This window comes from Podarcis erhardii, assembly GCF_964252035.2.
Source record: "Podarcis erhardii genome assembly, chromosome: 4".
NCBI classification, from domain to species: Eukaryota; Metazoa; Chordata; class Lepidosauria; order Squamata; family Lacertidae; genus Podarcis; species Podarcis erhardii.
In genome coordinates, this window is record NC_138508.1 from 74,488,737 (window position 1) to 74,507,861 (window position 19,125).

General features: G+C 41.8%; 2 protein-coding genes across 3 annotated transcripts in view; one reads left to right on the plus strand and one right to left on the minus strand.

The window, feature by feature from the left end:
- CYFIP1 (cytoplasmic FMR1 interacting protein 1) overlaps positions 1 to 19,125 on the plus strand; it is a 59,367-nt gene that overhangs the window by 39,127 nt on the left and 1,115 nt on the right. Inside the window, 8 exon segments of the mRNA XM_081859019.1 lie at positions 6,606 to 6,690; positions 6,694 to 6,837; positions 9,619 to 9,709; positions 13,541 to 13,671; positions 16,138 to 16,210; positions 17,300 to 17,394; positions 17,647 to 17,885; positions 18,842 to 18,989. Of these exon segments, the coding sequence (XP_081715145.1) occupies positions 6,606 to 6,690; positions 6,694 to 6,837; positions 9,619 to 9,709; positions 13,541 to 13,671; positions 16,138 to 16,210; positions 17,300 to 17,394; positions 17,647 to 17,885; positions 18,842 to 18,989 (1,006 nt within the window).
- FNDC9 (fibronectin type III domain containing 9) lies at positions 1,338 to 5,189 on the minus strand. 2 transcript variants are annotated; one of them, XM_081859017.1, is made up of 2 exons: positions 4,594 to 5,189; positions 1,338 to 2,108 (listed from the first exon to the last, which is right to left on the minus strand). In XM_081859017.1, exon 2 carries the CDS (start codon positions 2,059 to 2,061, stop codon positions 1,393 to 1,395), a length of 669 nt encoding a protein of 222 aa, XP_081715143.1. In that variant the 5' UTR covers positions 2,062 to 2,108; positions 4,594 to 5,189; the 3' UTR covers positions 1,338 to 1,392. The 2 variants fall into 2 exon arrangements, with proteins under 2 accessions (XP_081715143.1, XP_081715142.1); XM_081859016.1 differs by having other exon boundaries at positions 1,338 to 2,173.

Consider the following 19,125-nt stretch of genomic DNA (forward strand, 5'->3'; position numbering starts at 1 on the left):
GTCTACGAGTATTGTGAAATATAACTAATCACAAATGACTGAAAAAAATGGTATTCAGTATCACTGAAACAGTAAAAGAGCAGTGGCATCCTTTGTAAATGGCCAATGCAACATCTTTAATTTTAAAGGGCGGAATCAAACCTTTGAAAATAACCAATGAAAATAAACCCTTATTAAGTGTTAGGTGAATAAGTAGTCTCCTAAGAAAGACTCGTTCTGTATTTATTTGGCAAACATCTACATTGTGTGGCACCTGAGGTTTTTTTTAATTTGTCTATCTTAGTTGTACAACCTGTTAGATAATCCACATGCCAGTTTCCTTTATGGTATTAAAAACTGGAATATGTCACAGATTATTTACACATTGCTGTGTAAATGAAAACAGAAATATTTACATGTTGCGAGGCTTAGGTTAGTACATTAGCAAAGCAGTCCAGAAGAGACAGCTAGATAGTTAAATGCTAAGAGAAGCATCTATAAAGTACTACAGTGATCAATGAAACATCTGTACACTTTTCTTTATAGTTGCACAAAGGCATGTTTAGCCTGGACCATTGACACATAATACATTCCAAATGTCACATCACAAATATAACTGGTATATGACGATAACTTTCAAAAATGGTACCACTCCTAGCAAAAGCAGGGATGGGGAACCTCTGGCCCTCCAGTTGTTCTTTGAACATCCTTGATCACTGGACATGCTTGCTGGGACCCATAGGAGACAGAGCCCAACAGCATCCAGGTTCCCCATATCTGAGCTAAGGTGTTAAGAGGAAGAAACTCTGCATGAAAAGACTTCAGGGTAGAATTCAGGGACTATTTGAAAGCAGGATAATCTCTTGACACACTCACCACTAAGATCCCATTGCCTTTTTTATCAATTGTGTATGCAATAGTTGGAGATGATTGAATTGTTATAACCTATGTGGATACCATTTTATAGCTGTTCCAATTGACACATGTTGGCTAAGTCACACAAAACCAATTCTACGCTCGTAGGGGATTTTTGGATTCAAGTGTCATGGCAAACGACAAACCCTATTTGAAATCAGGGAGGGTTTCTACAGTTCAAAGAAATAAATGACAAAACATTGAGTACTCTTGTGGCATGCCCGAAATAGCTCCTTGAATCCCAGCTGTTGATTCGTTTTTTCCTGCCCCTTGCCATGCTTTCCTAGAAAAATCAAGGAGGCTATTCTATATCTCCCTCCTATGTGTAGTTTTCTCTGTAAAGAAATAATGATGAGATGATTTAGCTTTGTATGCTGCAGGAGATTGTGATTTAGGGGTGTGATTGTGTTCAACAGGGCTTTCAAGGAACAATTCGCAAATAGATTTCAACATACATATTGTTACACACAGCAAAACACTTGTCCCAGTTAAGGATATCTAATTTATGGCAGATTGACAGACAGACATAGGCACAAAATCCTGACTTTTGGAGCTCAGCATGGTGGGCTTCTCAGATGTTGACGGATTTGTAATTATGGTGGCTAGTTGGACACCATCTGTATTTCTAATTTCAACTCGTTGGGCATGCTGGGTCTGCTTGTTGAATTCCTCTGAACCACACGATTCATTTTTTGCCCATGCCTCTCCCTTATCTTCTGGTCCAATGCTTTGTCTGTCTGAGCTCTCTCTTCTTCTGCGGCACCATAGACGCAAGCAACCATAGACAAAGATGCCAACAATGATGAGAAGCAAGACCGTGCTGGTTAGCCATATGCCCACGGCAAGGTCTTTCTTTTTGTTGCTTGTGGATGCCGGGTCTTGTTCAGGGGTGTTAAAAATTCTGCACTGGTCACTGGATGGGTTTGCCGACTGGCACGTCACACACAGAATGTAAGTTGTTAATGGGATCAGATTCTCGATGACAAATGAAGAACGGCTAGCTGGGACTCTCTCCTCTTTCTGGAAATTTTTCCTGGTGTATCCTGACAGCATTTTGTCCCAGTTTGGATTGTACATGATGCTGTAAAAGCTGTCGGTGCAGGTCGCCATTTTGGGCCAGATTACTAGGGCTGTGCTTCCTGTTATGTTTTGTACTGTTATCCCCATTGTGATACCGTCTTCTCAATATTTCACTTCCACAAAGAGCGATAATCCTTAAGATTCAGGAGACCAAAAAGTTTCAATAAGCAGAGTTGAGAGGAAAATGAGAACTGCACTTCTGGAATTTAAGGGTGGGTTGGGGAATAATTATTTGAAAACATTATTTGTATTCCTGAAAGCATTTTCAGACAGTAAGCTGAATTTAATTTATAATAAAATGTATTCAAATGAGACAAGCATGTGTCGTTCAGGCATTTACTTACTACACCACTCTTCCTTTAAAAAACAAAACAGAAACTCAGAGAGGCTTACATGAAGCTCCTAGTGGCCTTCCATCCATGCACTAGTCAAGATTTTTTTTAAAAAAATTGAGCCACAGAACTGGATAAAACCAGGCTTTTTAGATCCTTGTTTCAAATAACTCAATGCTCAGTAAGATATAATTTGAAGTGCATTTCCTATTTAGTTGGAAATCAAGTTTCTTAAGTGGAATTATTTCAAAGTCATGGAATCTTAGTACAGTGGTACCTCTGATTATGAACTTAATTCGTTCTTGAGGTCCGTTCTTAACCCGAAACCATTCTTAACTTGAGGTACCACTTTATCTAATGGGGCCTCCCGCTGCTGCTGCGCCACCAGTGCGCAATTTCTCTTCTCATCTTGAGGTAAAGTTCTTAACCCAAAGTACTACTTCGGGTTAGTGGAGTCTGTAACCTGAAGTGTTTGTAACCCGAGGTGTTTGTAACCTGAGGTACCACTGTACCTATATTTAAATGATGTTTCATTGGGCATTTAATCAAATTAGCCATTGTTGTGCTTTATTTTCCATTCTTGCCCCTTGCGCTTCCAAGCCAAGGCAGTGAAAAACCTATGATGCAAAATGAAGCTTTTGATTGATACAAAATACCATCGAATCCAATTTTGTCAGGGAACAGATCCCGTGTTCAAAGAGAAAAGCTTGCTGTCCCACATTACTTATGGCTTTAAAATTTAGTGTCACATTGACTTCTTTATTAGTTACCCTCTGTATAAGGTGATAGTGTAGAATTTGCTAAAATACCACTCTGCCACTTGCTAAAATACCACTCTGCCATTCACACACCCTTTAAAGTTGCTATAACCATTCCAGGTTGACTTGAAATATGTGAATTGCACTTCAGATATAAAGGATTTAGCTTTCAGAGAAAGGGCTAAGCCTTGTTTGGCATTCAGAATTTGCTACAGTTGTGAGAACAAACAGTAACTTCTTTCAGGTGGTTTACACTGCCTTTTAATGCTGTATTGTTTTTAACACTCAATTGGGAGCTGCTCAAAGTGGCTGGGGAAACTCAGCCAGATGGGCAGGGTATAAATAAATTATTGTTATTATTATTATTATTATTACTTTCCCTGCACACTTTTCTCCAACTATGCCCATGCATGTGAAAGTATTGTGCAACTTGACTCTGTATTTAAGCATTGCTTATTAGTCATCTTTTAAGTAAATGTGACAAGGTATTGTTCATGACTAATAATATTCAAGTAATAACTCAAGTATTTCATGCAGAATTACTCATAGTCACAGAAAGGAATCGGTTTTGCATCAACATATTGAATTATACATTTAACCTAATACATGAGGGTCCCCCCCCCTTGAAATTGGTTAAAAATATTATTGCCTATAGTTGACATTTAAGACAATCATTTGGGAACTGTTTTTCTTTCCAGTTTGTGTATAAAAGACCTCACCAATAAGTTTGGGTTGCATCACTAATTGCTAGATAGTATTGAAGGATTGTCACATTTGTTGATGTTGTAGAGTTAAGTGGGAAACATACTTTATTTAGGTTCAGTACTAGACCATAGCAAAATCAAATTTTAATTATATTAAAACAACCTCCCCTTTTAAAGAAAAACACCTAAGTCTCCTGAGAACTGATTTCTCAAAAACTCTCCTTCAGAGTTTGTAAGTTTTAGGTTCTTAGGAGAAATATAATTGTGTTTTTGTTTTGCTTCAAGCTGAGATGAACAAAAGTAGAACATTTTATTTTTTTAAATTTTTTTTTAAATATTTGCTTTTCAATAAAGTCAAACCAAACCCTGAAAACTACAAGCTCATTTTCTCTTATTTTCATGAACTTAACGGTAATAGCAAACCTGCTGAGATGCACCACTATATTGAACAGACATAAATTATTATAGGAGAGGTGCATCACAATATAGAAATGATTCTTTATTTTATTATTTTTACCAGATACAACATTATTTTAAAGGTGTAAGTGTTCATTTATTCTTCTGTTTAATATTGCATAGTTGAGCTGTGCCCTTTAATAGGTTAGAGTAAGTGTGTGATTTGAGGCTTCTACCTCTTATCTGTGTAGTCTTCAAACAAAACAGTCTCTCACTCCCTCTATCTCATATTTATATATATATAACACACAAATTCACTCCATCCCTCTTGCATATTAACATACATATAAGTTAAAGGTTTTCTTTACTGACTTGCTGAGGAAGAGTGCCCTGTGTTATTTTTATCCAGTTTTAAGAGTCCATACTTACCATCAGTGTAAAAATCCTGAGGCTTTCATCAAATACTTGAGGGGAAACCTCCGCTGGGTTCTCAGTATCCTCCTTGGAGCAAATAGCTTTCTTCATGGTCCGTGGTTGCCAGTTTCCCCCCAGCAGGCTACATGGACTAAGTTCTCGTTACGTGACACTTCGACAGGGATGCGAGCAATGAGACCTCCTTCGTCACCTTTCTGCCAACCTTCATACGCAAGGGCATCTTGTCTTAAGTGTTCTGTTGCCTAGGTTTTCCGAGGAGAAAAGCAAGTCTTCACTTTCTCTTGCTTATGCTCCCTGTTAGAAATTGGGCGGCTGGAGTGCTCCAGTTAGGTTCTTCTTTTGTGTTGCCTGGGCTTGCGTTGCTGCTGATGCAAGTGAATAATGCTCTGTTCTTCGGTGACATCACTACTTAAACTCCTGGGCTTGGGGAGGAGGGGGCGTAGCTTTAGGAAGAGAATTTTGACTTGGTTACCTTGAAGCAGCTTCTGTCAAATCGCTGCTATTAATTTGTCTTCTCTATCTCTAGATTATATGGGTTTCCCCCTTAAAAGCAGTTTCTCTCAGGTTTGGCTAACATATACACATCAACATTACGCATTAGATCTGTTACGTGTACATAGCATTTCTTGTATAACATAACATTTCTCGTATAAACAGTTTTAAATCTTTATGTATTATTTCTGAAATATTCAGTGCTGACTGCTTGTTGGCAACATTTCTCTCTTTAGTAGTTGTCGTGCCACTACTTCCTTCTAGAGCTTTTCTGTTGTACTATAGATCATGTGTGTTTGTATGTGCGTGTTTCTGTAAAAACACACACACATATGCACATGTACAAACATATATACAGTATGTAAAAGGGGGGGGGAATGGAATTTAATCCATGTAGCTGTGCATCCACTTCCAGCTATTTTTTCAGAATCATATTTGCAGCTATTTGGGGGGGGGGATCAAAGCCTTCAACGCAAATAAAAAAATAGGAATCTCATTTAAAAACCAGAGTTGCTGCATTATTTTTTCCATCCTCCAACACCAAGGCTGGAAATGCGGAAAGAAGGGGGGAAATTATGTTTTAGAGCCAAGTGCATATCCCAAATGTAATTAGAAGACCTAATCTTGTAATTAGATGTAGAAGCAATGTAGCTTTGTAAGATCCCTTCATAAACTATCTTTCTGTGTGTAGATATATACTGCAGCACTCAGGAATGTGCTATATTCCAGCAAGCATTCATTTGTAGCTTGATATTTCAATAAAATATTATCCGTCAACAGGATTTAATTTTACCCGGAAAAAAAATTCTGCATAGATTTCGATAATATACCATTCAGTAGCAGCTGTAGCTCCCAATTAAGTATGAATTGCTTCTAACGTAATTGTTTTACACAGCACAGGGTTACAGGTGCACTTTGGGAGGATATAGGTATCCTTTTTATATTTTAGTTTCTTCCATACATATCCCACCAAGCCAGCATACATGTGGTTCCCAAGCAGTGACCTATAGCTCTCTTCTCTTAGGCCTCAATTTCCAGGATTCTCTGCTTAATTCTATATTTCAAGTAAATCAAAACACCTACCCAAAACACCTAACATTAAGCCTGGAACAGGTCATAACACTTTTCACTAAACTTTACTAAGATTTCCTTTAGCTACAGGTGTATTTTCTTCCAGTTCATATTAGCAAATTTAAATTGTCCTAGGGTTGCTTAACTACTGCAGTTTGGTAATTTCAAAACAATGTGATATTTTTTCCAGTTAACAGAGGGGAGGTCAGTGCAAGGTTTTGACTTTGAGTTTAAGAATATGTTCGAAAATTCTTCTGTCATAATTGTTTTTTTATGTCAGTTAAATGCTTTAAAATAACTTCATCATATTCTGGTTTGTTTGTTTGTTTGTTTGTTTGTTTGTTTGTTTGTTTGCAAGAATTGTGTGTTACCTTTTTAATAGGTTAGAGTAGAATGAAAAGTTGATACTTTTTCTTCAGTTTTGAATGAAAACGTTTGATCAGAAAAATAATGTTGTTTCCCATGGAAGGATCTCTTAACAGGGAGAAAGGTCAGCCAACTACAATTGTGTGTGTTTTTCTTCCTCTTTAGGCTTTGAATCTGGCCTACTCCAGTATTTATAGCAATTACAGGAATTTTGTTGGCCCTCCCCATTTCAAAGTCATCTGCAGACTCCTGGGATACCAAGGCATTGCTGTGGTAATGGAAGAGTTACTGAAAGTCGTCAAGAGCCTGGTACGTTGTCCCACACGCTGTTCTTCATTTCAGTATTGATTTTTAAGGGAAGGGGAATTGATTCTTCTTGTTTAGTTCACTGAGCATCCAGCAGACATTTACCTGACTGGGTAAGCACAAGATAACCATACGTGCTTCTTGAGGTACAAAGGAGAATAGTTTGAGAACAGCAAATAACTGGGGGGGGGGGGGAGCCTTGTGTGTGAAGAGACACGCCTGATGTGTCTGATACTTGAAAGCATCATCACACATTTTAAAATTTAAATGAACCTTGTGAGTGCCTTGCATGAAACAAATTCTTGTTTTTGAGGAGAGAGAAAAAGAAATGGAGCGTGTCTGTTTGAGAGAGACTCTCTAGTACTTAAAATGATTAGGAAATGAACAGACATTAAAATCTTGCTATGTAAAACTCCTTGGCTTGCACAGTTCTGTCTACAAAGACAAAGTACAGTGGTACCTCTGGTTGTGAACGGGATCCGTTCCAGAGGCCTGTTCGCAACATGAAAAGCCCGCAACCTGTAGCACAGTATCTGCGCAGGTGCACGGTGTGATTTGGCACTTGTGCGCATGCACGAAGGGCAATTTGGCGCTTCTTCACATGCGCGAGCAGTGAAACCCATAAGTAACCCTTTCGGGTACTTCTGGGTCGCCGCAGGACGCAACCTGAAAAAACGTATCATGAAGCAAACGTAACATGAGGTATAACTGTATTTTGAATCAGGCCCAGACTTATCTTAAAGGTAAAGGTAAAGGTACCCCTGCCCGTACGGGCCAGTCTTGACAGACTCTAGGGTTGTGCACTCATCTCACTCTAGAGGCCGGGAGCCAGCGCCGTCCGCAGACACTTCTGGGTCACGTGGCCAGCGTGACAAGCTGCATCTGGCGAGCCAGCGCAGCACACGGAACGCCGTTTACCTTCCCGCTAGTAAGCGGTCCCTATTTATCTACTTGCACGCGAGGGTGCTTTCAAACTGCTAGGTTGGCAGGCGCTGGGACCGAGCGATGGGAGTGCACCCCACCGCGGGGATTCGAACCGCCAACCTTTCGATCGGCAAGTCCTAGGCGCTGAGGCTTTTACCCACAGCGCCACCCGCGTCCCTTCTAGACTTACCTTAAATTAGGCTTAAAATGCTGCATATTCATTCATACCCCCATGTGGCAGTTTGCGTTACAAAAAAAAAAAAAAAAAAATCGCATTCACCACCATTGGGTCCTTTTTTCCCTAAGCCTACGGGAGAGAGAGAAGGCATGGAGAAGCTTAAATGACTATATGTGGATTGGGGATGGTAGTGTAGGAATGTATGTGAGGGGGATGTCCTTCCTTGCCCATTTCTGCCTTCCATCTACCACTGGTATGCAGCCTCAGCTACTTTCCCTTGAGGGAATGCAGACTTCAGCTTAAGAGAAGTGTCCCCAGGCCTATCCTAAGTCTTGTGTTAGAGCCAGAACATTTTCAGAACCTCTGTTTGTTTTACAATGAACATCTTTAGGTAGCCGTGCATAAGGGAAGTACAAAGCAGCAAATTATAACCAGCGGCATTAAATTAAAAATGCCTCAGTTTGCACATCTCTCAGTTGCTGATTACTCCCCCCCCCCCCGCCTTGCTGGTTAAAGCAACAGCTAGGAGACTTTCTCTCTTTCTCCTTTCAAGCCTTCGTTACCATTGTTCCCAACAGTTAATTATATAGTGGGCAAAACAGGAGAACCTATCCATTAGTGCATATCAGATTGACTTTAGTTAGTCTTCCGACCTGAAGGCAAAACAAGTGGTTGGCGTACTAGGAAGACCCTTCGCTGCAAAATTAAAGCTCTTGGGTATGAATCACATTTCATAAGCAGACGAGATTAAAAATTGGTCTCGGTGAAACCAAGAAACACCCGCACACCCTTGTACTGTTTGTCTAGAATGGCTCCAGGCTAATATAAAACTACTGGTTATTTCTGGGTTTTGCCTTTACAGGGGAACATTGGGTCTGCTTGTGCATGGGAGCTTCCCCACTCCTCCTCTCCCACTGCAGCCCCAATGCACACAATCCAAGATGCCTCTCCTGGTAGTGAGAGGGTAGACTTGGCAAAAGTTAGGGCGAGGCACCGTGCAAGAAGTAGCTTGAGCAAAACTGCTTTTGCCTGTTTTGGCTTATTCTCCCCACCTACCCACCCACACATGCCATAAACACCACGTTCGAGGTCTTTCCTGGTGATCCCCAAACCATAGGAGAGCCTCTAAATGGGCTTTTCAAAAATTGAGTATGTATTTCAGAGTTGGGGAACGTTTTCGGCTCCTTAGGCCAAATTCTTACCAGCATTCACTTTGTGGGCCAAATTAAACTGTTGAGTGGGGTTGCCTACCTTTCAAGCATGTTATGCAGTTATGATGTCACGTAACTGACAGGTGGACATTGCCACCCACCTTTCAAAATCCCTCATACTGGTTTTCCAAGTGCTCAACAGCTAGGTGGTTGTCAGATGTTTGGGAACATGCTGTAGCTTCAAGGCCCTTCTGCTGCATACAAAGAACTTTAGGACGGCCTCCGCACTCCCCTTTGAGCCTTCTGTAAGCCCTGTACAAAAGCGCTGTTTGAAGGACCTGCCCCCTCCTTCTCCTTTAACTATAGGAGTGAGCAGGCAGGCAGCAGGTGGTATGGGGCCGGGGGTGAGGCAGAGGAGAAAAGGGGCTGCATTTACTATTTGGAGTAGTAATACGCCAGCTTGTGCTTATTGTGTGTCACAGCCTGACTTCTGTTTTTCTTCAGCAATACTAATCCCCTGTGTTCTTGCAGCTCCAAGGCACCATTCTGCAATATGTGAAGACGTTAATGGAAGTGATGCCGAAAATCTGTAGGTTACCCAGACATGAGTACGGCTCCCCGGGTAAGTTACCTTTTAGATCATGTCATTCCAATGTTAAGAGCCAGTTTTGTTCCTTGGCTTTAGAACATTATTTAACAAACAGTTTAGAGAGGCAAACAGTACTGAACAATTTTGTTCTCACATTGTCGTGCAGTGCGTTTCCATATTTTCTCAAAATACATTCTGTGGGTATGAGAGCAGGGCCATCTCTGGGGTGGTGGCAAATAGGGGATACAACCCTGGACCCCTCACCTTGTGCCAGTGGTTACAGTCAATGCCCGACTGCCATCCATCTAGCAGTGCTTCCCAACTCCTCCCTTCCTATAGCATGGAAGGAGGCGGAAGGAACTTACTGACAATGCTGCCTTTAAACATCAGAAAAATAAAAAGTGTAAGCCACAGGTGGGGGGGAGGGTTCACTGCTGCTAAAGCGCCAGCAAAACAATGGGCAGTATCCAACTAGACAGTTCTGCCAGAGCAAGGTTTTGTTGTTGTTGTTACTGTGCAGTAGAACCTTCCCACCCTCTATTCTCTTCCACTGCACAGCTAAAAGCCCTTATGTCAATAGAACTATTTAGTTGGATAACACCAAAAAGTAAAGATGTGGGGAGGAGGGCTCAATTACACCACCTTTGCCAATGATAGCAGAGGAAGCAGAGAGATTAAGGTTACACAATGTGATTTGCTCCAAGCCCTGTACCTCCATAGGGACAGGGTGCCCCATAACACTGAGATATCATCAACGCTGCAATAAATGCGATACTTGCAGGGAAATATTAGGCTCCTGGTTTCCAACAAAGCCTTTCCCTGCTTCACCCAGCAGTCAGTATTTTGTGGCCTTCCTGCACCTTTATAACACTCTGGCTTTCAGCCGCAGCTGCCACTCCCATGTGCTCCCTGCATGCACTATTATTCTGGCCAACTCCACAAGCCCACTTGTCCCCTTAGAGCAGCGGTTCTCAACCTGTGGGTCTCCAGATGTTGTTGGACTACGACTCCCATCATCCCTGAGCTCTGGCCTTGCTAGCTAGGAGTGATGGGAGTTGTAGTTCAATAACATCTGGGGACCCGCAGGTTGAGAAAGGCTGCCTTAGAGCAGTGTTTCCCAACCTTGTGCTTCCAGCTGTTTTTGGACTACAATTCCCATCATCCCTTGCCACTGGTCTTGCTAGTCAGGGATGATGGGAGTTGTAGTTCAAAAACAGCTGGAGGCACAAGGTTGGGAAACACTGCCTTAGAGCAATGTTAAGCTCTCCCCTCCCTCGCCCCCGTAACACTCCTCCCTTTGGCTCTCTTTGTATCTCCTCTGCCCCTTTCCTCACCTGCCTAGCCCTCTCTCAGGTCTCTCCTTCACAGTCCACTACATACTTTAGGCTGGTTCCCACCCAAGGCTCCCAAGTGTGGAGAACACCTGCAAACATTCTTGCTTATTTCTTGTCTTCTTGTGTGGATGTGGGAGACAAGGCATTGCAGATGCCGACAACGTATGTGCTTATCTTTGACTTCTGGAACATTGATGTGTCATTCAAAGCTTGTTGTATTCAGTAGGTGTTTTAGCTCTTTAATACAAATGGCCCTGGTAAGGACAGCTGCTCCTGGGATGCCACTTCAGAAGAATTATCACTGATGAGCCATTATTGTTTGACTGCAATTTTGAGATTTATTCTCTTCTCTGAGCCTAACCTCTGCAATTTCAGCATGACTGAATCATTGCCCTTTGTTCCTGGCTATGAGTATGTTTTCTCCTCCTCCCTCTTACTTCCTAGCTCCCCGTATTATTGAGCCTTATTAGAGCTCCTTTTGACTTGGGTTTAACTTCTTGTTAGGTGCTTGACTCCTGTTAGCAAGACTGAACATAAGTCAAAGAGGCTCTGAGTTGTTGAACCCTGTGGTTCTCCTTTCGAGCTGATTTACTGCCTCATTAGCTATTGTTTAAAAGTGTGAGGGGTTCACTCGTCGGCTGCCTTACAATCAGGCAATGGAATTATTATACAAAAGTCACACTTGTTTTTGTAAGTATTATGGGGAGTCAGTTAAATAGAAATAAAACTCTGTACTCCTATCCCACACCCAGCAGAAAGAACATTGATTGCGGCTTATATTCAGGCCAGTACAGTAATTCTCGCCTAGCTTCACTTCGCCCTCTAGCAGAATCAGGAGGCATCAAATTTCTAAAATTGTTTATTAGTATTATTAGTATTATTATTAGCCTTCTGGGTATCAGAATTGACTCCTTGTTATCATAGTTGTTTTTTATCCAGCTGTCTCCTGTGATGTGTTTTCATACATACCCTAATTTTTCTAAGATGTTAATCCTCGGACAAATACTATTTTAGCCAAACCCATCTACCTTACAGCTCATGCATGCCTTATAGTTCAAAGGAAGGTGAATGTCACCAGCTAACCCACAACTGAAGCTTAAACCAACTTCAGGTCATGGTTTGGCAGATCATGAATGAGCAGCTATGAGAACCTTGAGATTGTGTGCTCTTCTACCTGTATGGGAAGGAGAAGTAGACATTTCTGGTTTGAAGGATCATCTGAATACAATCTAAGTGTTGAGTACACACCCAATTTTTAGCTATCTCCAGTATCTTGGAGAACAGGCAGCTCCTAAACTCTCATATGGAAAAATAAATGTATTCTTAGGCGTAATTCCTATTATAACTAATGCATGCTTACTGAGTGTACAGAGGGTTATCAAGATTGTTCCCTAAGTTTTGGATATTTTTTGTAAATGTTGCACAAGCACATATATTTTAACACACTGATTATGTATGATCCTAAGCCCATGAAATTGGAGGTAAAGATCGCACAAGCTTCAAAAATCACCAAAAAACCACTTCTTCTTGTTCAGTCGTTTAGTCGTGTCCGACTCTTCATGACCCCATGGACTATAGCACCCCAGGCACTCCTGTCTTCCACTGCCTCCCGCATGGTCAGAGTCATGTTGGTAGCTTCGAGAACACTGTCCAGCCATCTCATCCTCTGTCGTCCCCTTCTCTTTGTGCCCTCAATCTTTCCCAACATCAGGGTCTTTTCCAGGGAGTCTTCTCTTCTCATGAGGTAGCCAAAGTATTGGAGCCTCAGCTTCAGGATCTGTCCTTCCAGTGAGCACTTACGTAAAAACACACACACACACAAAAAAAAAAACAACAACACTTACGTAAAGGTATAAAATCTGCTTATTAGACATGATTTGTTTCCTTACCACAGAAGTTTGTACACATGCTTATTTGCACACATCCTACACGTGTACAGAGCTTTTATGTGTCCTCTACCTTCAGAGCTCCTGTGTATGACCTACCCAATATTCCATAAGAATTGGGTGACCTTTGTTGTTGAGTGAAGCCCCTTACAGCGTATAGCAGTGGTTCCCATTTAGCCAAGCACTGTGGAGCCCCCGTTTTTCAAAACGTTGATTTCTCTCTGGTAGTTTTTGTCCTTTGAATGGTTCCACCATACCCACCAACATGTACTAGTGCAAAACCAGGACATGCATCATCCGAGCTATGCTCCTACAAAAGTCATGTGACCCATGCATGATAGCACTGTCCTCCAAGACGGGAATATCCCTGACGGGTATGTGGCATGGGCTCCCTGGGTGGGTTACACAGACCCCTCTGGGGTCTGCGGACTACACATTCGGAACCACTGGCCTATGGAGTTGTCAAATACAGTATTTTTGTCCCTGTTGAAAATTGCCCTAATGAGAGTGTTGATCAAAATGTATACTTGGAAGATGCTAATTTTCTGTGAATTTTTACCTTTACTTCCTGGTGCACAAATTCATTGCGGTGTTGATTTATCTCGCTTTCTACAATCTCTGTCTCTCCTCATTTTATGTCTCAGGTATTCTGGAATTCTTCCATCACCAGCTGAAGGATATTGTTGAGTATGCAGAACTGAAAACTGTCTGTTTCCAGAATCTGCGGGAAGTGGGAAACGCTATCCTTTTCTGCCTCCTCATTGAACAGAGCTTGGTAAGCTGGTGATTTGAATCTATATTCACTTTCAAATACTGTCTAATATTTTACTTGTTTTCAGGTGACACAAATTCAGCTCTTAAGTTTCAAGTCAACTTTCCAGTCCTTTAAAAATTTATTTCTTTGGAAATAACTTTTTGAGGTGGAGTCGGGGAAAGAATTCATTATGCGAATTAAGATCCAGAATTAAAGAAATGGTAGACTTTTTATTTCCTTCCTTTATTTTTATACTTGTAAAGAAATGTTGTGTTCTTCTGATGCCATCTGGTGTCCAGATTAGGAAAGGTAACTGCAGCTTTTTGTAAAAAATAAATAAATAAATATTTATTTATTTTTAAAAAGTGCCTGCTGGCAACTCCGTCTCTTTTCATTCAGCCTAACAATTCAACCCTGGCACCAAAAGCTGTGAAACTTGGCTTGAATAGAGAAAATAACATGTTACTTAAGAACAAGGTAGTTTCCCCACCTTTGGTCCCCACCCTGCACTCAGGTCTCACCTGTGGCTCAACATGAAACAGCAACCGCCCTGGGAAACAGCTGTGATTGATGAGCTAAACCAAGGGAGGGTAAACAATGGGTCTCAAATACTTGTGGGGGTTAGGGACTGCATGCAAAGACAGGCTCTGCTGGATTGAGCAGGTCCAGTAGTCCAGAAGGCAGTTTCTACACATGCTGTAGAGGGAAGTGAGGGGCAGATGAGGCGCATCAACCTAGGAAGGTAGCCCATCTAGGAGAAGGAAAACTCTGATCCTAAAGCTCTGCCTTACAGGATAACTTCGGTAGAACAAAAGGCTAAGGAGCAAACCCTACACAAATCTGAAGTAGAGTCCCTAAGACGGTTGGTTGGCCCCTTGTACGCCTCCTCCCAGCAACTCTGGCAGCCAAGCTGGTGCCAAACGCATTGTGCTCTCCTTTCCTTTGGACCACATCAGCGAGGCTGAGAGGGAAGCTTTTGTGGTCTGGGCAGCCCAGGACCTCCATCCACACTGCCCAGGCCTGCGCCCCAGGAAGGTCACTTTGGTGCTGCTTATGTTGACTTCACCCTCAGAAGCACACTCCATTGTCTCTCGAGGCAGACAGATGCCAACTTTTAAGGGACCGTTAAGCCATAGTCTCATTGCATAAAACTTTGCAAGACTATTTCCTTTATTGATAATGATTATATGGAGTTGCAGGTGCCAGACAGATATACCTGCCTTTGGGACTCATAAACATTTCCCCCCAGAGACAGTGGAGAAGATAGTCATAACGGGACCAAGAGAAACAGGAAGAACATTTTTTTCGTTCAATTAATCCTCTCGTTGGCGCTTCTTTGGATGCAAGCCAGCGTTTAACAGTAGCTGTTGACTAATTTGGTTTTTTGTACACTTGGCACTTGAGCGTATATTTTTGGAAATATTTGCCCGATTAGCCAAATGTGACCAACCCTGGTTTTGGCCTAGAACTAATGTGGGTGGTGTGTTTTTTGTGTGTGTAAGGTATAGAAATATAAGAAGAAAGGGGTGATGGGTACAAATCAGTTCCATTTAAGTTGTGATGTGTGGTGTATGTGTGTTCTCTTACACTGAGGGTGGGAACTGAAGGCAAATTCCAGAAATGAGCCCTGATGCTGCCTTGTAAAATGACACTTGGCTTTCAATTTGCCTGGCTGCCTTGTGCATTTGGGGAGGAAAAACAAAGCAGTTTGCATTGCCAAAGCGTGCTAATTTTCTGAGCTAGTTTCATCACTGAATTACCTAGGTTACGGAAATTGCTTCAGAATGGTCAGTGCGCTTACTTGACCAGGTCTTTGAATTACTGCTCTTGCGGAAACTATCATTGGGAGATAATGGATTATGGAAATAATGCTGATAAAAATAAAAGCATGAGTCACTGCTTGGTTCACATCTCTCCGTCTACCACTTGAACATTGTGTTAGGCTTTTTGGTAGAGAATGCTAATAAATTTTCTAATTCTGCCTGTAGAATAGGCTCTCTGTTTTAACAGGAAGGTGTAGCTTTATTAAGAGTCTTGAGGACTGAAACCAATGTGACGTAGAAAATCCAAGATTCAAATTTGCATTAAAACACACACACACACACACACACACACACACCATGCACAAGCTTTAATTGGTGTAAGAGGGTTTTTGTTTTAAACCCATTTCCTCTGTACTATCTGCCTAATGTAAATCTGCCATAGTACTAATATCTTGAGAGTTGGAAAATGGCGTGGGGTAAAATTTTCATCCCACCAGGTGTTGTTCCTCCCTTGCTTTTTGAGTTCGAAGCAGAATCTAGAAATCCAATCCCAGATCTGCCACGTCGCATCTGTTTCAGCCCAAGGCAACCTCTTGCAATTGCATTTTGCAAGAGGCCAAGGCGACATGCGCTGCTTCTGAAAAGTGTTTAGCTGGCCGGACTGGTGCCATCAAATGCTGCTGGTGTGTTGTGTTTTCAATGAGTTCTGTCCGCTTTGTTGCAGTCACTGGAGGAAGTGTGTGATCTGTTGCATGCTGCACCATTCCAGAATATTTTGCCAAGAGTTCATGTCAAAGGTATGTCTCCTTATAGTGACCCGTCAACCTGAATGCGCTGACCAAGGGTTCCATAATCTTCCTGATGGTGCTGCTTGCTTGGGACTGCAAAAGCTGGTGGTGGGGGAAATAATGGAACATGATACATGTCTGCCATTGGTGGTTTGGCAAGTTACAAATTGGGTAGGCCACCTGTGAAGCTTGGAGAGTAAGCAGGCTGAGCCATGAAGCCTGAGGAATAGGGAGGCCGTTTCCTACACTGAAAGCATTGGGATGAAAAACACGTTGCGAAAAGTATTGCTTAGCCCCTTGTGTAACTTGGAGTACTTGCTGCTTGGGAGGGTTTGTTTCCTGCGCAATGCAGTGTTTCTCCACCACTTCCTGTTGCCAGCAGCACATATTTCCTGCTGCCTCCTCACCCACCAACAGCATTCTCACTAGTTTGCCAACTGAAGTCAAGCAGTTTCCCCCTTGCCTTGCTTAAAAGCAGACAAACTTGTCATCTCAATAGACAGCCAAGGAATTGGCCAGCATCACTGCCAGTTCAGTTCACCCACTTGCTGCAAAACATTTCCTCGTCACAAATGATGTGTGAGCCAATGCCTTTTGAAAACTTTGAAAATCAGTTCCCCTATACATAAAATTCCATTCCCTGGAGTCTGGAATTTTGTGTTTGATAAGATTTATCTTAATGGATTTTAATGTGTGTGGGAAGAAAAGTATGTTGGAACACAATAGCTTTATTTTAGGAGTCAAGTAAGCAGCTCCCACTGCGAGTGTCCTGCTGTTGATTTCTTTTCAATTAAAGGAAACTATGGCAGAGGAATAAATCAAGCAAAAGGGAACCATTTTGATCCTCAGATCTTTCCTTTAAGTGCTAGGTTCTTTATGACTCTTGTTTTATGTTTTTTTTTTGTACTGTATTTTATTGTCCTCTTATCGGTAGGCCGTTTTGGTTCCTATCCTCCTTGAGTGTGTAATGCGGAAAATTATGGGATTTTTAAAAAGCAATACAATGAATGCATAACCATTATTGGAACAATGCTAAGGTGTTTCTCTTTTAAGCACTACTTGCCTTTAAAAAAACAAAATAATGTTGTCTCATTCCAGAGGGTGAAAGACTGGATGCTAAAATGAAGAGACTAGAATCAAAATATGCTCCACTCCACCTCGTTCCACTGATTGAAAGACTAGGAACACCTCAGGTACAGCTTTCATTCTTTGGGCAGTAATGCTGTATTCTCCCCCCCCCCCCAAAATAAATAAATCCACAGTACAAGGGAAAAGATGCCTGGGCATCATTTGGTTTGCAGTTAGGGCTGCTGGATAGAGCCACCAAGCGCATTGCCAGTTGCTCAATGCCTGGAGACAGGGTTACGGGGACATTGCAGTCATTCTCCGGAGGTAATTTTCTTCTTTACGTACTATCATGGTATTCTCTTTGGTTGCAACTGTAGCAAATTGCCATCGCAAGAGAAGGAGACTTGTTGACCAAGGAGCGCCTCTGCTGTGGGCTGTCCATGTTTGAAGTCATCTTGACCAGGATTCGAACCTTCCTTGATGACCCAATCTGGCGTGGGCCTCTCCCCAGCAACGGTGTGATGCATGTGGACGAATGTGTGGAATTCCACCGCTTGTGGAGCGCAATGCAGTTTGTGTACTGCATTCCTGTGGGGACTCATGAGTTTACCGTTGAGTACGTATCTTGAGTGCTTGCTTAAGGCCCCCGTATATAACGCTTGCTTATTTCAGTAGCTAGGTGTGGGATGTCACCAAGAAAACGATGAGATCGGTTTGGAATTTTTGATCACACGGCAATTGGAAAGAGGGAAAAAGCCAATCTGTATTACGAGTTTTACTAGGGAAGGAATGTGATGTGAGCACAGAGCTGAAATATTAAGTGTGCGATTTCAATTCTTTTTGATCATTGTAGCACTCCCAACATAGTCGCCTCATGTACTCCTTGAATGCCCTTTTTAGTATGACCTTAGAAACAATTGCATTTCTTGCAAAGACCTGCTTTTTGTTGTTGTCTGAGATGTATATATCCTTTAGAACCAAATTTCTTACCAAGGCTTTACAAATTTGCCTAATAAAACTTTAAAAGGGGGAATGGGAAATGATTTATCCTATAAAGGTTGGGGAGTAGAAATGTAAACCATGATTATTAGCAGTATTCTTGGTGTTGTTATTTTTATGGCTGCTCACTAAACAAAATAAATTGAACTGAACATTAGTCACCAAAGTAGTACCCTAATATAAGCCTATGGAAATCTCAGGAAATTGGCAGTGCTTTTATTTTAAAAAATCCAACTTGGGTTAGTTTTGTTTTAGTTTTTCAGCAGCTGTATTCTTGCCAGTCACTGGCCTGTTCTTCAGAATCAAGGGGAGATGAGGATGGTAAACTCAGGCAAATGGGATGGTATGCAGTTCTCCTAGCCAGTTAACACTCTAGCATTGTAGCACTGCAAGGTAGCAAGTGTTTGGATGAATAATTCCATGCTGCTGCTTATTTTAGACCTGTAATAATAACAACTTCATAAGATGTCCCTCTGAACAACATCTAAGCCACTTAACGCTAGAAATCTTAACACAGTTCAGTGTTTTCAAAGTTCTGTGTTTCATTTTGACTCTACACATCTCACTTCACAGGCAGTGTTTCGGAGATGGGTTGCACTGGGCTGGCTGTATGATAATTGTGCTTTTGGGACAACAGCGTCGTTTTGACGTGCTGGATTTCTGCTACCACTTACTGAAAGTACAGAAACACGATGGCAAAGATGAGGTCATAAAGAACGTGGTAAGTTGACAGAAGCAGTCTCCGTTTCTCATTCTGCCTATTTCTGTTTTTGACACCGTCGCAATATTTCTTTCGAATTTCCTGAGGCATAAGTAGCCTGGCCTTCTCCTTAACTGTTGCTGTTTTGGTTCTGCAG